This window comes from Pelodiscus sinensis, chromosome 1 (assembly GCF_052426305.1).
Source record: "Pelodiscus sinensis isolate ZL-2025 chromosome 1, ASM5242630v1, whole genome shotgun sequence".
Lineage (NCBI taxonomy): Eukaryota > Metazoa > Chordata > Testudines > Trionychidae > Pelodiscus > Pelodiscus sinensis.
Genome location: NC_143052.1, coordinates 145197915 through 145217334, shown reverse-complemented (window position 1 = coordinate 145217334; position 19420 = coordinate 145197915). Strand labels below are relative to the sequence as shown.

The following is a 19420-nucleotide window of genomic DNA, read 5'->3' as shown; positions in this document are numbered from 1 at the left end:
CCAACACTACCCTCCTCCTGGCCCCTCCATGCTCCCAGCAGGGTTCCAGAGGTAATGAGGAAGAAGGTGGTTATCAACAGGCTTTGAGGACTAACTGATCCACTAATTCACTAATTAATTAGTTAATCTATTAACTGAAGACAGACTGGCAGAATTGGGGGGAGCCAGAGTATGCTTGGAAGACTATGGCAGGACAGTTTTCCCATTCCATATGGGAATAATTTTACTGATATAAAGCACTTTTACACAAGTATTACTTTATCCACAATATCGGGCTGTACTACTTTAAACTACACCCATCTTATAAAACTGCAACTTTTCAGCACAGATAAACCCTCCACCCCAAAAAAGCATTGCTGTGCAAGCAATGACAATGAGGCTCAGTGGATCATGTGATCTGATCCTCCTGTCTTATTCTGATAAATTTTGGGGAAGAGATTATAAAAACTCAATAAAGATAAGAATTGAATATTGACAATTTTGCAACCAGAGTTCTATCCAGACAAAGATGTTCTGGAACAACCAACCAACAGCGGAGAATTTAGTACCGGTACTAAAGTACAGGCAGTCCTCGAGTTACACAGATCCGACTTATGTCGGATCCGCAGTTACAAACGGGGCTTTTCTCGCCCCGGAGAACGGGAGCGGCGGGACACCCAGATGCGCCGCGGTCCGCCGCCCCCGTCCTCTGGGGCGAGAAAAGCTGCTCCCCGTCTCCCTGGTCTGCAGGGAGACGGGAAGCAAAATCTTGGAGCACGCCCGCAGCGGGACAGCCCGGGCGCGCTTGAGCTGTCCCCCTGCGGGCGTGCTCCGCGGCTTTGCTCCGCGTCTCCCAGGTCAGCAGACCAGGGAGACGGAGAAAAGCTGTGGAGGACTTGGGCAGTCCCGCCACCCCCGTCTCCCTGGTCTGCTGGGGGGAGGGGGGGGGTGCAGCTAGTGCCCTCCCCCCAGCAGACCAGGCTTTTCTTGCTTACCCCTGGGGTAGAGCAGCTGGGGGCTGCCGGGTTAGTCCCGCAGCGCCGCTCCGGACCAACCCGGCAGCACCCCAGCTGCTCTGCCCCAGGCGTCCTGATTCAGCCGCTGCTGGTCAGTTTCAGCAGCGGCTGAATCAGGACGCCTGGGGCAGAGCAGCTGGGGTGCTGCTGGATTGCTCCAGTAGCACCGAGGAGCCGCGCTACTGGAGCAACCCAGCAGCACCCCAGCTGCTCTGCCCCAGGCGTCCTCAAGTCAGCCGCTGCTGAAACTGACCAGCGGCTGACTACAGGAAGCCCGAGGCAGAGTTGCTCTGCCCCAGGCTTCCTGGAATCAGCCGCTGATCAGTTTCAGCAGCAGCTGACTTGGGGACGCCTGGGTTTCTTAAGTTGAATCTGTATGTAAGTCAGAACTGGCGTCCAGATTCAGCTGCGGTTGAAACTGATCAGATTCAGCAGCGGCTGACGCCAGTTCCGACTTACATACAGATTCAACTTAAGAACAAACCTACAGTCCCTATCTTGTACGTAACCCGGGGACTGCCTGTAGTACAGCCCTAATAGTAGGCGTACTATTGTTCAGTAATAGAAGAAACCTCCATTTCTTTGAACCACATAAGACTGATAAAAAAATTTGATTTGTTTCAAAAAAGAAAATTTTAGAAATAAGGAATAAGAATGAGTTCTGCTTCAATACAGAGGCAAGACTTATTTTCAGAATATGAAAAGACATTATGTATTACTCACTTATTAAGAATAATGACCATTGGACATACAAAGGGCTACGCAACTAATATACTGAATGCCCCCCTTTTTCTGATCACTGAATTTTGTCAGAAATGATTTCATTTATTTGTAAAAACATTTGCCAGTCTCCTTTTAGGAGAAGGCAAACTAATTCCTAACCACCTGCTTCCCTTCCAGTGAACTAGATAGCTAAGTTTTGATATTGCAATCATCACAGAAGCGTCTAAAGCCTTATAAACATAAAATCTTAGTTTCTTCATCTCTGATCCTCAGTTGAAGGAGACTTCTGCATTCAAGTAAGACTGGCCCAAAAGAACACAAACAAGGACAAACACTATCCAGTCACATTTAGAGTGTGACTTTTTAAAAATACATATTTTGTTTTTAACTATTCAATTGTTCATACTGCATCTTAAACCAAAAAATAATTTTTTCTATTGGTTATTATGTTTGGCAATTGCCTGAAAGATGACAAGGTTACCTGCTTTTTATATGGAGCCAAAATTAACACAGCTGTTTAAAAACTTTCATGCTGTGGTTTGTGACTCAAATCTAACTCAAGTAGAAACGAAAGTTTATATCAAATAATGATTGTACTCTAAGTCTGTGTAAGTTGGGAGTCTCAGTGCATTTCCTAGTAGGCAGATGTGCACACCAGGGAAACCACAAATGGTCCTTCTTGTCCATATTAGAAAAGTCACACAAATTTAAAAGGCTTTAAAATAGAACTAAATCAGTGGAACCACTCACAGACATATTTTTAAAAAATTAACCTTTACTTAATCAGCATAGTTTGTGTTGCAAGATTACTGAAATAACATTCAAAAAATCTTTTTTTTAAGTTGACTAGGCGTAAATCTCAACAAGCACAGCAAAGACTGAATGAGAAACAAAAGTTGCATTCTCTCCTCAAGAAACTCAATCTAGGTTAGGACTGAAGCTTCCTAGCGGAGATAAGGCAGAGGTGGGAGGCTTTTAAGTTTCTGTTTTGGACTCTATTCTTCACACAGATAATTCTCAAATCTCTACTTTAGTATATTCAAGAATTTCCACCAATCTGCTTTCACTCAAAACATTGCAAGAAACTACCAAGCACCCTCTCACATCTAGACACCTAATGTATCAGTATATTTAACGGACATCAGTCCAATTAACAGTTGTTTTTGTGGCTGCTGGAAAAGTGAAAGCCATATATTCTTTAGTGTCTCAGACTACATCTACACTGCACTCAACTCGAAATAAGACATGCGATTTGTATAGCGCAAATTCACATCTTCACAAGCCAGCCATTATTTTGAAATATTTTTCTAAATAAAGTGCCATTTCAAGACATCCCTTAACCCTCGTAGAACTGGGGTTACCGGGATGCTGAAATAGCCTGCCCGTTATTTCGAAAAATATTTCAAAATAATGAGTGGCTTGTGAAGATGTGGGGTAGCTATTTCAGGATACCTCTGGTATCCCAAAATAACTTTGGTGTGTAGACATACCCTCAGTGACTAAGAGCAGACTTAGAAGTTTACGGCTGAAATAGTGAGATCCACCCTTACTGAGTTCCAGGATACTTAGCAGAGTGCCACGTAATGGAGTTCTAAAATATTTTAAATCCAGAGGACTCTTGTCATAAGATCAGGGTGGCCAAAGTGCATAACATGAAAATTAGACCATGCAACTCTCAGTTGTATTAGTTATTTATCTTAAGTGAAGGCAGAATCACATGTTGGGGCCTGTAGTCTTCACAGACCATTCCTCTGCAAGAAAGATAAGAGGCAATTTGCAATCTGCCCTATTTTATGAAAGTCTGGTGCAGATGGATGGCCTATAGGTTTGTTCAAATTACAACATAATACTCACTCAGTATGGCAAAGTTTGGGCACCCATCATTATACTATATACCACGTTTAAGACCCCAAAGATGTTCACAGCATTCTATCTAGCTGCATGATGCACAGCAGAGTCAGGGGTTAGCAGAAGTGGAGGCACAGGAGGGGAGATTCTAAGATTTGGCCAGGATGGGGATGGCCCCAGGCAGGGAAGGAAGGACCTGGGGTTTCCTACTTGCTCCTGGACCCAGTCTGGCCCCTCCATTTCCCACTCCCTGGAATGATCCAAGACCCTATCTTGCTGTTCATGAGTCTACAAGAAGGCAAAACCCTCCCTTCCCCGCCCCCACCCCAATGCCTCCTGGTTCTGCTACTCAGGCAGGAATTATCTCATTTAGAGAGACAATGAGGTTTAAGTCCAGAAACACTTAAAAGCACAAGTGAATATTAAGGAGCGCAAAAGAGAAAAATCATAAGTTTCAGCTACTCTGATCTCATTCCAGGACGTCTCATAACCATGTTTGGAAAAAAGTCAATCCCACAGAATAGGCACCACTTCTGATCTAGCTCTTTGATGCCCAAGATATGTTGTTTTCTGGATAGTATCCAGTGAGCCAATGCAAAAATATCATTCCAGATGGTAAAAAAATCAAATTCATCAGTTCAAGGTCTACATTTGACTGATGTGAAATGCTGGCTTCTCAGACAACTCTCGGGGTTGGGCAACAAGCAAAATCCTTTGAACAAGTCAAGAAATCACTTGAAACTTTTTTTCTTCTGATTTTAACTGAACATGGTAATCAGCTTGTTTAAAGCAGTCTTCAGAGGGGATGCAAAACTGAGAATCTGACCACACAGAATTAAAGACTATAGCACATTTTATAAGATTTGGGCCACTAAGAACAATATACTGGTGAAATGTCAACTTGTATTACATCCTGGCTTACTAAGTTTCCCCTACAGTTTCAGCTGGATTCAAAATTCTCCTTCTTTTCCTGTACTAAACCGTTGCAGAATAAAGAACTAAAGCTCAATTTCATCTGAAGCATGGAGAGATTATTTTATGTAGAATAATGAAAGGAAGATGCTCAAGTACCACAGTGACAGACACGGAGGGATAGCCAAATTAGTCTATAACTTTTAAAAAATGAGTAGTCCTTTAGCAGCTTAGAGACTATATAAACGTTCATGATATATATATATATGGTATCATGAACGTTCATGGGCATACCCCACTTCCTCAGATGAGTGACAGACACATATTTTCAAAAGCACATTAAGGACCACAAGTCACATTGAAACTCAGTGGACCTATGGGCGGGTCTGCACAGTTTCTGTGCAGCTGCAACAACATGGCTGTGTCTACACTGGCCACATAACCCGTAATAGCTATGGAAATGAGAGAAGTCAGAATAGGGAAATGCGCGGGGGATTTAAATATCCCCCCCGGATTTAAATAAACATGGCCGCCGCTTTTTTCCGGCTTGGGGAAAAGCCGGAAAAGAGCGTCCAGACTGGCGCGATCCTCCGGAATAAAGCCCTATTCCGGAGGATCTCTTATTCCTACTTGCAAGTAGGAATAAGAGATCCTCCGGAATAGGGCTTTATTCCGGAGGATCGCGCCAGTCTGGACGCTCTTTTCCGGCTTTTCCCCAAGCCGGAAAAAAGCGGCGGCCATGTTTATTTAAATCCCGCGGGGGATATTTAAATCCCCCGCGCATTTCCCTATTCTGACTTCTCTCATTTCCATAGCTATTACGGGTTATGTGGCCAGTGTAGACACAGCCCATGAGTTTAGAAACCCTCTAGTGTGGACAGTTACACTTACAGAATTTACTTTAAACGCAGAGCTGCAGTGGGGGCAGCTGCTGGACCTGGCGTGAGCTAGGACTGAGCCTGCGTGTCCGCTCTAAAAATCTTTTAAATGTAGAGCCATAGTAGAGGTTGCTGCCAGAACCCAGCACAAGCCAAGACTGAGCCAGCCTAACTGTGTGCTGGCTCCCAAAATACTTTAAATGCAGAGCCTGAGGGGGGTGATTGCATGTAGCCAGTAGCATTAACTAATAGGGACCTCCTTATCAGTTAATCATTATGACTCTATTATGTAAATGTTTTTGTTATTTGGCACAAATACATAAGGCTATGCCTACTGGAGACCATACAGTCTTGCTCATTTTGTTACTGTTAAGTGATCTAATAAATTAACGCTTTAAAATAGTTGACCATTTTTTACATTATTTGGTCAAATGCCCAACCCTACATAGTAGGAGACCAGCTCCCTACTGTGGGAGACTAAGCCCAGTGTGAAGATTGCATAAAAAATGAATTACCACCATTAGGACTTGAAAACTCCACCCCTGTGAACTATAAGCTCTCATTTTCAATAAAGTGTCCAGGAGGCCCCTGACTCGCAACACGATTTGTTCTGAAGGAAGCATTGCAAGTTGGGGGCGTCATAACTCAAACCCGCATTTATGCTAGGTGCCATGCGCCGTGGTAAATGCGGGCCGAGGACGTAAGTTGGAGGTTTCTGGCCCCTTCTGCACTTACAAAAATGGTTATAGGTGCAGAGGGTCAGAACTCGGGTGGTCGCATCTCAGGGGCCTCCTGTATAGCCTTTATAGTCTAAACATAAAATGTCGTAAATGATGTAGTTCTATCTCTGCTGCTGATCCCCAGGTGTAACCGTGTGAAAACTGATCAATGTACTATGAGCTGTCCCTGCTGCTTCGCAAAGTCTTGTGGGGATCAATGAAACTAAAAAGAACCTTAGACTTTGTGTACACTTACCTGCCTTGTGGGAGCCAGCGGGGGAGGGGGAAGGGTGGTAGCTCTACGGGAGCCAGCACCTGTGAAGAGCTAGCTTAAAGCAGGCTCTCCCACGCATACCATCTCCTGCCTGCCTGCCCTGCCCCCTTCTCCCTGACACAGAGGCAGTGGAGTGAGGTTGGGTGGGTTGGGGAGGGCCTGGGCTGTGTGTAACCATTAGGATTAACTGATGAGCCCAGTCTCATCAGTTAATTGCATAAATGGCTACACATTCACTTCCCTAGTTAAGACTCACTAAATCAACCTCAGAGGAGACCTCCCACTGCATCTGGTACTACTGCTTTTGTGAGGAGTGAGCATTTGCTCCTGTCAGCCTCCCGTTACAGGGATGTCGCCAAGTTCAGATTAACGAAAGTCGACCGCAGCTACATATTTTACATAGCTGAAGTTGCATACCTTAAGCCAAGCTGCTGGGTTTAGTGTTGATCTGGCCTTAGAAAAGCTCAAAGAAACAGCATCAACCTTTGGAAGAGCTTGTAGAAATAGAACCTGTGGTCTAAGAGTCATAAAGACCTCTTGCCCCTATGGCAGCCAATCATTAATAGTGTAGAACTGGCCAAAGACAAAATATTCCTACTTGTAACAGGGATTGGGAAGCACTTTCAAGATGAACTCCTGTGGGGAATCAAGTATGGTTTGTTCTGGGTAACATATATTAGGTAAACCTTTTGGGCCCAGTACAAACAGTAAGGTTCCTGAAGGCTGTTCATTGGTCTTGTCTGAATAGAGGGGAAAGATGTCAGACCATTTCCTAGTGAACAGATGCTCAAGTCACTAAACCCCACTATGATCAGCCCTTTTATACAGAACCTCAGCTGAGGTCAAGGGCTAAATGGTCCAAGGAGACTTAACTGACCTCAATTGTCAGAGTTGTTTGAACTTGAATTACAATAGGAGAACAAAGTCAATTCCACAAATGTTTGCTCAGCTAACCTTGGAGTCCAAGGGTAAACCGACAATTTTGGTGTCCTATAACAAATAACCGAGGAGTGTCTCAATTTACATTTATAATAACTCAGTTAATTTGAGTTAAATAAATTGTCAATTAAATTCAGTTAATACAGGAATACACACTGTAATCTAGACATACCCGTAAAAGTGGTTGTCTGAGGGCCAGCCAGTTTGCAGGAAATTTTGAGGGGTTCTAAATGTTGAAGCTACATAACATGTGCGGCAGCACTTTAAAATGAAAGTGTGGCCACGCCATGAGCACTACAGCTTTCTATGTAAGGGAAGCAGTTATTAGGGATGTAATAGTGAAGCTGATTAACCGATAAGCAAAAGTGTATAAATTAATGCTATAGATTACGGGTGCGTCTAGACTGGCAAGATTTTGCGCAAAAGCAATTGCTTTTGCAGAAAAACTTGCCAGCTGTCTACACTGGCCGCTTGAATTTCCGCAAGAACACTGATGATCTTATGTAAGAAATCAGAGCTTCCTGTGGAAATACTATGCTGCTCCCGTTCGGACAAAAGTCCTTTTGCGCAAAAGGGCCAGTGTAGACAGCTCAGATTTGTTTTGCGCAAAAAAGCCCCGATTGCGAAAATGGCAATCAGGGCTTTTTTTGCGCAAAAGCGCATCTAGATTGGCATGGACACTTTTCCGCAAAAAGTGCTTTTGCGGAAAAGCGTCTGTGCCAATCTAGATGCTCTTTTCCACAAATGCTTTTAACGGAAAACTTTTCCGTTAAAAGCATTTGCGGAAAATCATGCCAGTCTAGACATCGCCTACATGTATTTCTCTACCCTTCCCAGTACAATTTTAAAGCAGGCTGGCCAGCAGCCCAGCTCAGTCCTGGCTTGCAACAGATCTGGGATTTACCCCAGCTGCAGCTCTTCATTTAAAGCATATTAGGAGCCAGGCAGACAGGTAACCAGGGTCAGTTCCAGATTGCTTCAGGTCCGGGAGCTCAGACCTCCCCCAGTCCGGATAGGGGCTCCTGCCACCCTGCGCTGCTGCCTCTCTATCAGAAGCAGCAGCGTGGGGCAGCAGGCAGCCAGTCTGCAAGGGCAGCTGGTTTTTAAACAGGCTCCCCTCATGGACCAGCTCCCACCTGCCATCCCAGGCTGCACTACTACCTCTGTATCAGAAGCAATAGAGTGGCAGGGGCCTCCTTGGAAATGGGGCCACAGTGCACTGGATGCCAGCCCCACCCCTGGGTACTATAAACTAGTCAAGTAACTGATAAGAATTCATAAGGTTAATTGACTATTCAATTAACCAATATTTAACATCCCTAGTAGTCACCAGTCCTGCCTAGTGCATGCTGGCACTTTACAGCTCTGTAATTTGCTGTGCTTGGGGGGAGGGGAGAGAAGGGAAGGTAGTCTAGCCCCTGGTCCATAAAGTAACAGCATTGTAAAGTGCCAATGTAGACTTAGCCTGTTTCTTGCCTATGACTTTTACTAAAATTAGCCACGATTAAATCATAGTGTTAAGCATTAACACATTCCAAAAGATGATTCAAGGTGAGAAGCCATTAACCCCCAGAGGCAACCAGCAGAGAAAGTAAAGGAAGAGACAGCTGCAGCAGGATCTCAGCACTCCGGAAATTGTATTTGATAGCAGCAACAGCTTTTGCTGCCCCCTTTCCCTTTTGCCTGAAACCTTCAAAGTCTGGGGTGGCCATTATATACTAGTTCTCCACACTTGTGATCTTTGTTTTGAACGTTTCTTCTACCAGAGGAAATGGTAAAACCTGGCAACATTCATTAAAAAAATCTTATTACACTATATACTTTTGGATAAACCACATTATTCCCTTCTACTTTGAGTCCCATAACTTTGCAATAAACATTCGTTTCAGAGGTGGTAGCCATGTTGGTCTGTAACGAGGAAAAAAAACCCTTAAAAATAACGAATAGTCTTACAGCACCTTGGCAACTAACAAAATGTGTCAATGGGATGATGTGCTTTTGGGGGCACTCCCCACTGCTTCGCATGAAGGAAACAGGAAGGGCTACATCTAGACTGGCATGATTTTCCGCAAATGCTTTTAATGGAAAAGTTTTCCGTTAAAAGCATTTGCGGAAAAGAGCGTCTAGATTGGCACGGACACATTTCCGCAAAAGCAGTTTTGTGGAAAAGCGTCCGTGCCAATCTAGACACAGTTTTGCGCAAGACAGCCCGGATTGCCATTTTCACCATGCCATTTTCACCATCGGGGCTTTTTTGTGCAAAACAGTTTTCAGCTGTCTACTCTGGCCCTTTTGCGCAAAAGCATTTCCAGAAAAGGGCTTTTGCCCGAATGGGAGCAGCATAGCATTTCCGCAAGAAGCACTGATTTCAGACAGTAGGAAGCCAGTGTTCTTGCAGAAATTCAAGCGGCCAGTGTAGACAGTTGGCAAGTTTTTCTGAAAAAGCACATGCTTCTGTGGAAAAACTTGCCAGTCTAGACGCACTGAAGCAGTTTACCAGCATGCCAAATACTTTACTTCTGGGCTGAGAAGTTTCAGCCCACAGGGTTTGCTTTGAAAAGTGCCTACAGTCACCCAAACCCAGCAGGCCGTGGGAGCGGGTTTGGAAGTCAGGCTGCAGCACCCCGGGAAAAACAGCTGCCAGCACAGAGCCCTTGCCCAGCACGAGGGCTGAATGGGGCCAGCGAGGAGCTTTCAAGCGCCCCTTAGCGCGCGCCACCGCTCGGACAAGGCCCAGGCTTTGCCGTGACTTGTGGCAGCGGATGGGCGCGAGGCAGGGCGCAGAGAGTGGCCGCGCGCCCAGGGCGGGGCAATACAGAGGGGCCCTGCGCTGATGGGCGGGGCTGCGCGGCTGAGGCCGGTCGCGGGGCAGGGCCGAGGCCGTTGGCTCTGTCCCCGCTCCGGACGATTACGGCGGGGGGAGCGGGAGGGGGGTGTAGAAGGAGGTGCGCGCGGGCCCCGCCCAGGAGGGTCAGGGGAGGGGCCCCGGCCCGTTACCTGGGTGAGGGTCCCGCGGTGCAGGGCCCGGATCACGCCGCGCGGCGCGGCCATGGCTGGGGGAGGGGAATAGGCGCTAGCCGCAGCGCCTGCGCACGTGCTAGGCTGACGCCCGCCTGCGAGAGGCGGGGCCACATCAAACCTTCCCCACCCCCGCCCAGGGATTGCCCAGTTGCGTCACACTCCCCACCCCCCAAACGGTTCAGTGGAACCGCCCTTCCCACTGCGTCACCCCAACGTCCCCCCGGCGGCCCCGCCCTCTCGTCACCCCTCCCCCACGCGCTCAATTCATCCAAACCCCCCACCCCGCTCACTGCTAACACCGCCTGCCCCGCGCACAGCGCCCCCTGCCGGCGCCTCCCGCGCAGCGCCTGGTGCCCGCCCCCCCGCCCCAAGCTCGCCTCCCCCTCCCGCCTCAGCCCTCAGGGGCTCAGTCGGAACCTCCCCGGCTGGGCTGCGGGCCTGCAGAGCCATCCCCCAATCCCATCCCCAGCAATCGCCACACACAGCACTGCCAGCCCCCCACTGCACAGCCCCCCCACAGCACTGCCAGCCCCTCCAACTGCACAGCCCCCCCACAGCACTGCCAGCCCCACTCCAACTGCACAGCCCCCCCACAGCACTGCCAGCCCCACTCCAACTGCACAGCCCCCCCACAGCACTGCCAGCCCCACTCCAACTGCACAGCCCCCCCACAGCACTGCCAGCCCCACTCCAACTGCACAGCCCCCCCACAGCACTGCCAGCCCCCCACAGCACTGCCAGCCCCACTCCAACTGCACAGCCCCCCCACAGCACTGCCAGCCCCCCACTGCACAGCCCCCCCACAGCACTGCCAGCCCCACTCCAACTGCACAGCCCCCCCACAGCACTGCCAGCCCCCCACAGCACTGCCAGCCCCACTCCAACTGCACAGCCCCCCCACAGCACTGCCAGCCCCCCACTGCACAGCCCCCCCACAGCACTGCCCCACTCAACTGCACAGCCCCCCCACAGCACTGCCAGCCCCCCACTGCACAGCCCCCCCACAGCACTGCCAGCCCCACTCCAACTGCACAGCCCCCCCACAGCACTGCCAGCCCCACTCCAACTGCACAGCCCCCCCATAGCACTGCCAGCCCCCAACTGCACAGCCCCCCCCACAGCACTGCCAGCCCCCAACTGCACAGCCCCCCCACAGCACTGCCAGCCCCCCACTGCACAGCCCCCCCACAGCACTGCCAGCCCCACTCCAACTGCACAGCCCCCCCACAGCACTGCCAGCCCCCCACTGCACAGCCCCCCCACAGCACTGCCAGCCCCACTCCAACTGCACAGCCCCCCCATAGCACTGCCAGCCCCCAACTGCACAGCCCCCCCACAGCACTGCCAGCCCCACTCCAACTGCACAGCCCCCATAGCACTGCCAGCCCCCAACTGCACAGCCCCCCCACAGCACTGCTATCCCCACTCCAACTGCACAGCCCCCCCATAGCACTGCCAGCCCCCAACTGCACAGCCCCCCCACAGCACTGCCAGCCCCCCACTGCACAGCCCCCCCACAGCACTGCCAGCCCCACTCCAACTGCACAGCCCCCCCATAGCACTGCCAGCCCCCAACTGCACAGCCCCCCCCACAGCACTGCTATCCCCACTCCAACTGCACAGCCCCCATAGCACTGCCAGCCCCCAACTGCACAGCCCCCCCACAGCACTGCCAGCCCCACTCCAACTGCACAGCCCCCCCATAGCACTGCCAGCCCCCAACTGCACAGCCCCCCCACAGCACTGCCAGCCCCACTCCAACTGCACAGCCCCCACAGCACTGCTATCCCCACTCCAACTGCACAGCCCCCATAGCACTGCCAGCCCCCAACTGCACAGCCCCCCCATAGCACTGCCAGCCCCCAACTGCACAGCCCCCCCACAGCACTGCTATCCCCACTCCAACTGCACAGCCCCCCATAGCACTGCCAGCCCCCAACTGCACAGCCCCCCACAACACTGCCAGCCCCACTCCAACTACACAGCCCCCCTCAGCACTGCTAGCCACATTCCAGCCATACATCCCCCCACACAGCAACACTAACTGCACTCCAACTACACAGCACCCCCCCCTTTACACACACACACACACACACACACACACACACACACACACACACACACACACAGAGCACTGCCAGCCCCACCCCTGTCAGAGGTCTGTCACCTCTTCCTAACTCTGGCACTGTCCTGCACTCCACTTCCCTGACCCTGCGCAGGTGAAAAGTCATGGGCAACAAACATCAGTGTGTAGCTCCCCCTCTCCACCTGGTTTCCTTCTTTAAAGCCAATCTCCTTACAGGTTTTGATGGAGAGGTCTGGGTTCTTCTGGATCCCGCCACCCATTCAACTTTATTTTTTCTGATGGATTTATTTGGCGGTGCCTCCACCCCCTCACTCCTTCCTGGCAGGGTCACCAGGGCAGCTTGGGAGGAAAATTCTAGCCCAGGGTAATCCCCACCTATTTGCCAGATAGTTGGAGATTCTCAGAAAATAGCACAAACACATACACTATAATAAACACAATTATATTAAACAGGAGACAAATATAACAGAACAGGGTAAAACACCATTTTAGGGTCACCGGTGCCGGCAACTGCAAGATCTGCGTCCTGTTGGTACGCGTACTTTGTTGGGGCCCTTGATGACTGTTGACCACAAAATACTTCTCTGCAGTAGTTTAGCAGTGGGGCTGACTAGGTCCAGTACAGGTCAAAGGACTCACACATGGGAGAAGGCAGTAAATCCCTCCACAGGTTTAATATGCTTCAGGTAATAAAATCCCCAAACAAATTCCCTGCCTGACTCACTAAAAATTGGTGCACTCACACACTCCATGAATGAGCCTCAGGTTGAGAGATGACTCAGTCACTGCAGAGGGGCTGCTCTCTTCTCACAGGGATCCTCTTCAGGCAGGAGTCAGGCTGCTTCCGTCCCAGAATTTCCCCTCACCGTGAAGGGGTGCAGGGCTCAAGGTGCAGGCCACACAACTGCACCAAAATTCAAACTATAACCTCCTAGCCCAGCATTCAGACACACACAGCAGGCAGCAGCCCTGAACTCGCTGCTAGAGCAGAGCTGACCATGCCGTGACTCCTCTCACCCAGGGATCTGGAGCCAACTCAACCTGGCTGGGGAAGCCTCCCAGCAAACTCCACAAACTGGGAATCAACAGTGGAGACATAAACCAAGCTGAGGGATCCTGCCTTCAGGTCCCTAGAGGCTAGTTCACAGGGGGAACTCTGCATGCAGGCCTGGGGCTTACTAGCTCCCACACAGCCAGTCCTCCCCTTGCCCTGCTGGCTCCAGACTCCCCTCAACAATGGCCTCTCCTTCCCCCTGGGAGGGGCATCTCACTCCCTATGGGTTGCCAGGCAGACTCTGGCCCTGGTAGGGAGGGGGAGTCAAGGCAAACTCAGCATACATCTCCCTGAGGTGCCAGCAGACAAGGCCCCGGGAATCTAAGTAATCTGTTTGGGGGTTACAAATGGGATTAGAAAGAATCCATGACTTGCTGCCAAGCAGCTTTGTGATCAGATAGCTGGAGCTGAATAGTGATGGGCAACAAGCTCAGGTCCAGGTTTGGGAAACTGCAGAGTGCAAGGGTGGATTATTGCACAATTAATGCAGTTTAGGAAGGACCAGATGCTGAGGAACTGAGAAGCAGTGACAGAAAAATAGTTGAGGACTGTAGTGCAATCCAGGAATGGGGGAATCTCAACTAGTAGAAGTTATTTTATTTTGTATTTGGCAGTGATGGCACCACTTCAGGAATACTGGGTCCAGTACTGGTGTCTACATTTCAAAAAGGATGTTGATAAACTGGAGAGGGTTCAGAGAAGAGTCAAGAGAAGGATGAAATGTTAGAAAACCTGGTGCTCTGGGGCTGGTAAGCATTGTGTTAAACAATTATTTGGGGATTCAGTGAGGGAAAGGGCAGTAGGGAAGGGGCGGCAGGGAGGGGACTGAATAGGGTGGGAAGAGGTGAAGCAAGGATGAGATATTTGGGGAAGGATGGGAAGAAGCAGATTGAACATTGGATCCCCAGGATCTTGGAAAAGGGATGGAGTAGGAGCAGGTTCTCATGTTGAGCAGGGGGTGGAGCACCCTTGGGGAAAAGTAAAAGTCAGTGCCTAAGTACATCAGAATACGCTTTACCCCAGTGGTCAGAGTACTCTCCTGAGAGATAGCAGAACCCTGTTTAAAACCATTCTCATCAGGTGAAGGGGAGGAGAGTTGCACTGGGGATCCTACATCCTAGGTGAGTGTCCCAACCACTGGGCAACAGGTTATAAAATCAGGGGTCTGTCTCCCCTCCCCTGACCGTCTCAGCTGCTAGTTTCTTGTTCTCTCACCCCACGGGAGCTACAGTCAAGGGCTGGGAGGGGAAAAGGGTTTGGGCAGGGGGGCTAATTACCAGTACACTGACAGGCAGGATGGTGCCCCGGCCTCAGACCCTCCTCTTGCTGGCCTCTCTCTTGGTGGTATGGCTGCCCCCAGTGGACAGTCTACACAGAATACCTCTTCCCTGCGAGCTTGGTGCCCCCAGTGGACACTGTCATAGGGTGTCCCTCCAAACCCCATCCTTTGCATGTTATGCAAAACTATCCCTTTCCCAGAGCTTCTGGTTCTGGCACAACCAAACCGCGACCTTGCTTTAAATTAGGAGATGAGAAAGCTGCATATGTGGTGGCCCCATTTCTTACTATTTAAGAGGAGTTCTTGAACAAACAGATCCACAGACTGACACACAAAGAGGTGCACTCTAAAATATATAGAGAAAGATTAGCAGGAGTGTTGTGAGCAAGACACAAGGGCTACGTCTAGACTGGCATGATTTTCCGGAAATGCTTTTAACAGAAAAGTTTTCCGTTAAAAGCATTTTCGGAACAGAGCGTCTAGATTGGCACGGACGCTTTTCCGCAAAAGCACTTTTTGCGGAAAAGCGTCCATGGCCAATCTAGACGCGCTTTTGCGCAAAAAAGCCCCGATCGCCATTTTTGCGATCAGGGCTTTTTTGCACAAAACAAATCTCAGCTGTCTACACTGGCCCTTTTGTATTTCTGCAAAAAGCACTGATTTCTTACAGTAGGAAGTCAGTGCTTTTGCGGAAATTCAAGCGGCCAGTGTAGACAGCTGGCAAGTTTTTCCGGAAAAGCGGCTGATTTTCCGGAAAAACTGGCCAGTCTAGACACAGCAAGAAGTAATTCTTCCCCTCTGTGCTGATAAAGCTTTAGCTGGAGTATTGTATCCAGTTCTGGGTGCCACATTTTCAGAAAGACAAATTGGAGAAATTCCAGAGAAGAGCAACAAAATTGCTTAAAGGTCTAGAAAACATGGTCTGTGAGAGAAGACTGAAAAAAATTGGTTTGTTTAGTCTGAAGAAGAGAAGATGAAGTGGGAACATAACAGTTTTCAAGTACATAAAAGTTTATTATAAGGAAAAAAGTGAAAAATTGTTCTCTTTAACCTTCGTGGATAGGTGCAGAAGCAATAGCAGGAAAGGAAATTTACATTGGACACTAGGAAAAAAGCTCCTAAATATAAGGGCAGTTAAGCACTGGAACAAATTGCCTAGGAAGATTGTGGAATCTCCACCATTGGAGATTTTCCAGAACAGTTTAGACAAACACCTGTCAGGAATGGTGTAGTTATTACTTACTCTTGCTTTGATTGCAGGGTATTAGACTAGATGACCTACTGAGGTCCTTTCCAGCCTACACCTTTATGATCTTTGTACATGCACATATTTGAATATGTATTTGAGAGGTATATGTTGAAATAGTTTGCATGTTTTTGTAGGTACAGAGTTGGGAGCAGGCCTGGCTTAAGGAGTTACAGCTGGGCTGGAAATTGAGAGACTAGGTAGTTGATCAAATAATTATTTCTTTTCCATTTAAAGCTTTACAAACATAAGCAGAGGAAGCTTTAACAATTGATTTTTCTGATCTGTGCTTAAAGCTTTTCAACATGAAGTATCTTAGTGGTTTGAAAAGAGCTGCGTACCTGACAGATAGTAAATGTGTACTATGCTCAGAAAGCAGAGATGTTTGCCCAATTTTATATGGCACAGAGTGGTAAGGATTATTTTCTCTGAAGTACATGAAAAAACTCTTGAATTGATAACACAGTTGAAATACATACACCTAAAATCTACTGGAATTTTCTTTCTCTGATATTTTGGGGAAAGGAGATTTTTCCAACAAGTTCTTCTGTATTATCACTAGTTGTGATTCTTTTCTTACAGTCATTTTGATTCTGTGTTTCCTGTCCTGGATAGATTAAAAACAGAGAAGTGCAGGGTGAAAGTTTTCTATTGCAAACATCTGTGTCTGAAAAAGGATTGTGTTTCCATATTCTGGAACATCAAGGGGGAAAACTCTCCCTCCCCAGACACGCACCTTTAGTTTTCAGCAATAAGGAGTTTCTAGACTAGGTTGCTTTACTATGGTAAATAAAAAAGCTGACGTCTGCTATTATTTCCAGTAGTTTGTCTAGCCTGAATGCCTGAGGAGAGATCCAATCATATTCAGGGCAGGACCCTGTCTTATTCTATGTCCATAAAGTGCCTAGCACATTTTTGGATGCCATATGAATAACAATTACATTTTTATTTCTCTTGCTTCCCAATTTCACATTGTGTTGCTATTTAGCTGTTAAGAGTATGGATTAGAAATAAGGGGGACAGTGGGCATATCTATCCACTTAAAGTGACACACAATCCCCAGGCTGAAAAGAAAGAATGCATCAGCATGCAAATTAGACAACACGAAGAAAAGTTTTAGTTGATCTGGTATCTACTTTTACATGCTTTTCCAGAATACAAGAGAAGGGTGGGAAAGGAAGAAGAGTCTGTGCATATGAGAGAACTATTGTAGGGGACAGATATATAAATATTTCTTCATGTTATAGAGCAGTTTCATGAGAACTTCAAGAACATGACACAGAAGTGTGTGGTGGCGGTAAGGGGGACTGAATGGCTGGGATGTCACCCTGTTGCTCTTTCTCCCTCCTTCCCTCTCTTCTCCTTTTAAAACTTCCAGCTACCCAATGTAGCTTAATAAATACAAACATTATCCAAAATACTTCCACCAGATTCATAGGCTCCTTCCCACGCTGATCCACAGAGATCAAGCAGGCTTTATAAAAAAAATCATTACAGTTCTGACAGCACATCACCCTCTCCATTAGATCCCCAGGCATGCTTCTCATCTTGCATGCTGAGAGGGTTCTGTCATGTGGAATGGCGGGTTCTTACCTGTATGTGCAAAATATCTGCAATGGGCCCTGGATTATTTTCATGGACTGTGTTAATGTATCCTGCACCTTCTCCTTAAATAATTATTAATGGAGTAGAGCTGAAGGATTTTAATCTGAAGAGAGTTATTAGACCTTCTCTCCTTTGCTGTTCCTGTTATCTATGAAACCTGTCTCCAGAAGGTCCAAACTGATAATGATATTCCCAAACAAAAAATATGCTACAATAATGTTGTAATATATACTTATAAGAGAAAAAAATCTGGCTACGGGAATTAGATTAACTTCATCCCCAACCATGAATGAATGAATTAACACTCACAACACACCTGAAAAGTGGAAAAGTATTATCTTCATTTTACAGATGTGCGATTGAGATTGTGTCACACAGAAATCTGTGATAGGGGCCAAGAATTCAATCCAGATTTCTTGGCTCCCGGTCCAGTGCTCTTATCACACAGTCATTTATCCTCCCAGGAGTGTGTTCCATCAATGTGATCATAGACTAATCTTAGCCTCACCCTTCATTGACAAGACAGCAACATCAGCACCTCACCATATATACACCAAAGACATATCCAATGCCTGTCCTACCTTCCCAGCATACTTCCTTCATACCTGCTATTGGACATTTTACAACCATTTTTACTATTGGTCTGACTCCCTAAGGCAGGGAAAATCCTGTGTATGTTTGTGGTTTGGCTCTGTACCGCTTACCATGAAACATATTGGGGATGTTGTTAAATTCATACATCCATGTATGTGTGAACATGTATTCATTGGTTATAGTCCAGAAGTGACCATTAACCTCTAGACCAGGGGTTTTCAAACTTTGAGTTGCAGCTTGAAAGGGTAAGCCGCTAGCTGGCCTCAAGGCACTTTGTTTACCTGAGCATCTGCAGGCATGGCCGCTTGCAGCTCCCAGTAGCTGCGGCGTGGGCTGGACCACCACTTCCTGCAGCTCCCATTGGACAGGAATGACAAACCACAGCTACTAGGAGCTGTGAGCAGCAATGCCTGCAGACGCTCACGTAAACAAAGTGTCTTGCGGTTTACCCTTACAAGCTGCAACCCAAAGTTTGAAAACCCATGCTCTACTGATCTCTTATATAATGCAAGTCATAGAATTTCACCCAGTGATTAATGCTAAACTCCATAATTTCTGATTAATCTGGATATCTTTTAAAATATATTAAATACTTCATGTGATAGAGAACCCGCCCCAACCACACACCCCTTTTACAAATTAATTAACAGTTAATTTCACTGTTAAAATTATGCAATTTTTTGTGTCTGAACTGGTCTCACTCCAAATTCCAGCCATTGGATCTTATTATGCCTTTGTCAAATAGCCTAAAGAGCCCCATGTTCTCAGAAGTCTTCTCACCAAATAATCAATTCTTCATTTTATCTTTGATAAACTGAATAGATTTCACTTCTTATGTCTCTCACTCTAAAGCACAATTTTCAGACTTCGGATAATTCTTGAGCTCTTTTCTGAACATTTTCCAATTTCTCAACACCCTTTTTGAAGCAGGAACAGAACTGGGCAGAGTATTCCAATAACAGTCTCAATACAACCTGCTTACTTCTAACTCAGTTCTTCTCTTTATAAATCTGAGTATAGCATTAAGTGCCATATAGCAGTGGGAGATCATGTTCAATTGCTTATTCACCATGATCTCCTAAATCATTTTCAAAGTGACTGCTTTCCAAGATACAATCCTCCATCCTGTAAGTATGATCCACATTCTTTGTTCCTAGATGTATGACTTTGCATTTAGCTATAAAAAAAGTGTTGTATGACTGAATCTTTCTTACCAAGCAATCCTGATAACTTTTTTATAAATGTCT

The 19420-nt window shown here is 47.4% G+C and overlaps 1 protein-coding gene across 2 annotated transcripts in view; it reads right to left on the bottom strand.

The window, feature by feature from the left end:
* Positions 1-10439, bottom strand: part of WARS2 (tryptophanyl tRNA synthetase 2, mitochondrial) — a 46029-nt gene extending 35590 nt beyond the window's left edge. Inside the window, exon 1 of one of the 2 annotated variants that reach the window (XM_075904789.2) lies at positions 10286-10439. In XM_075904789.2, the coding sequence (XP_075760904.2) occupies positions 10286-10339 (54 nt within the window). In that variant the 5' untranslated portion in view covers positions 10340-10439. The remainder of the gene's footprint in view (positions 1-10285) is intronic. The other variant, XM_075904793.2, reaches the window with a different exon arrangement.
* Between the last annotated feature and the right edge of the window lie 8981 nt (positions 10440-19420).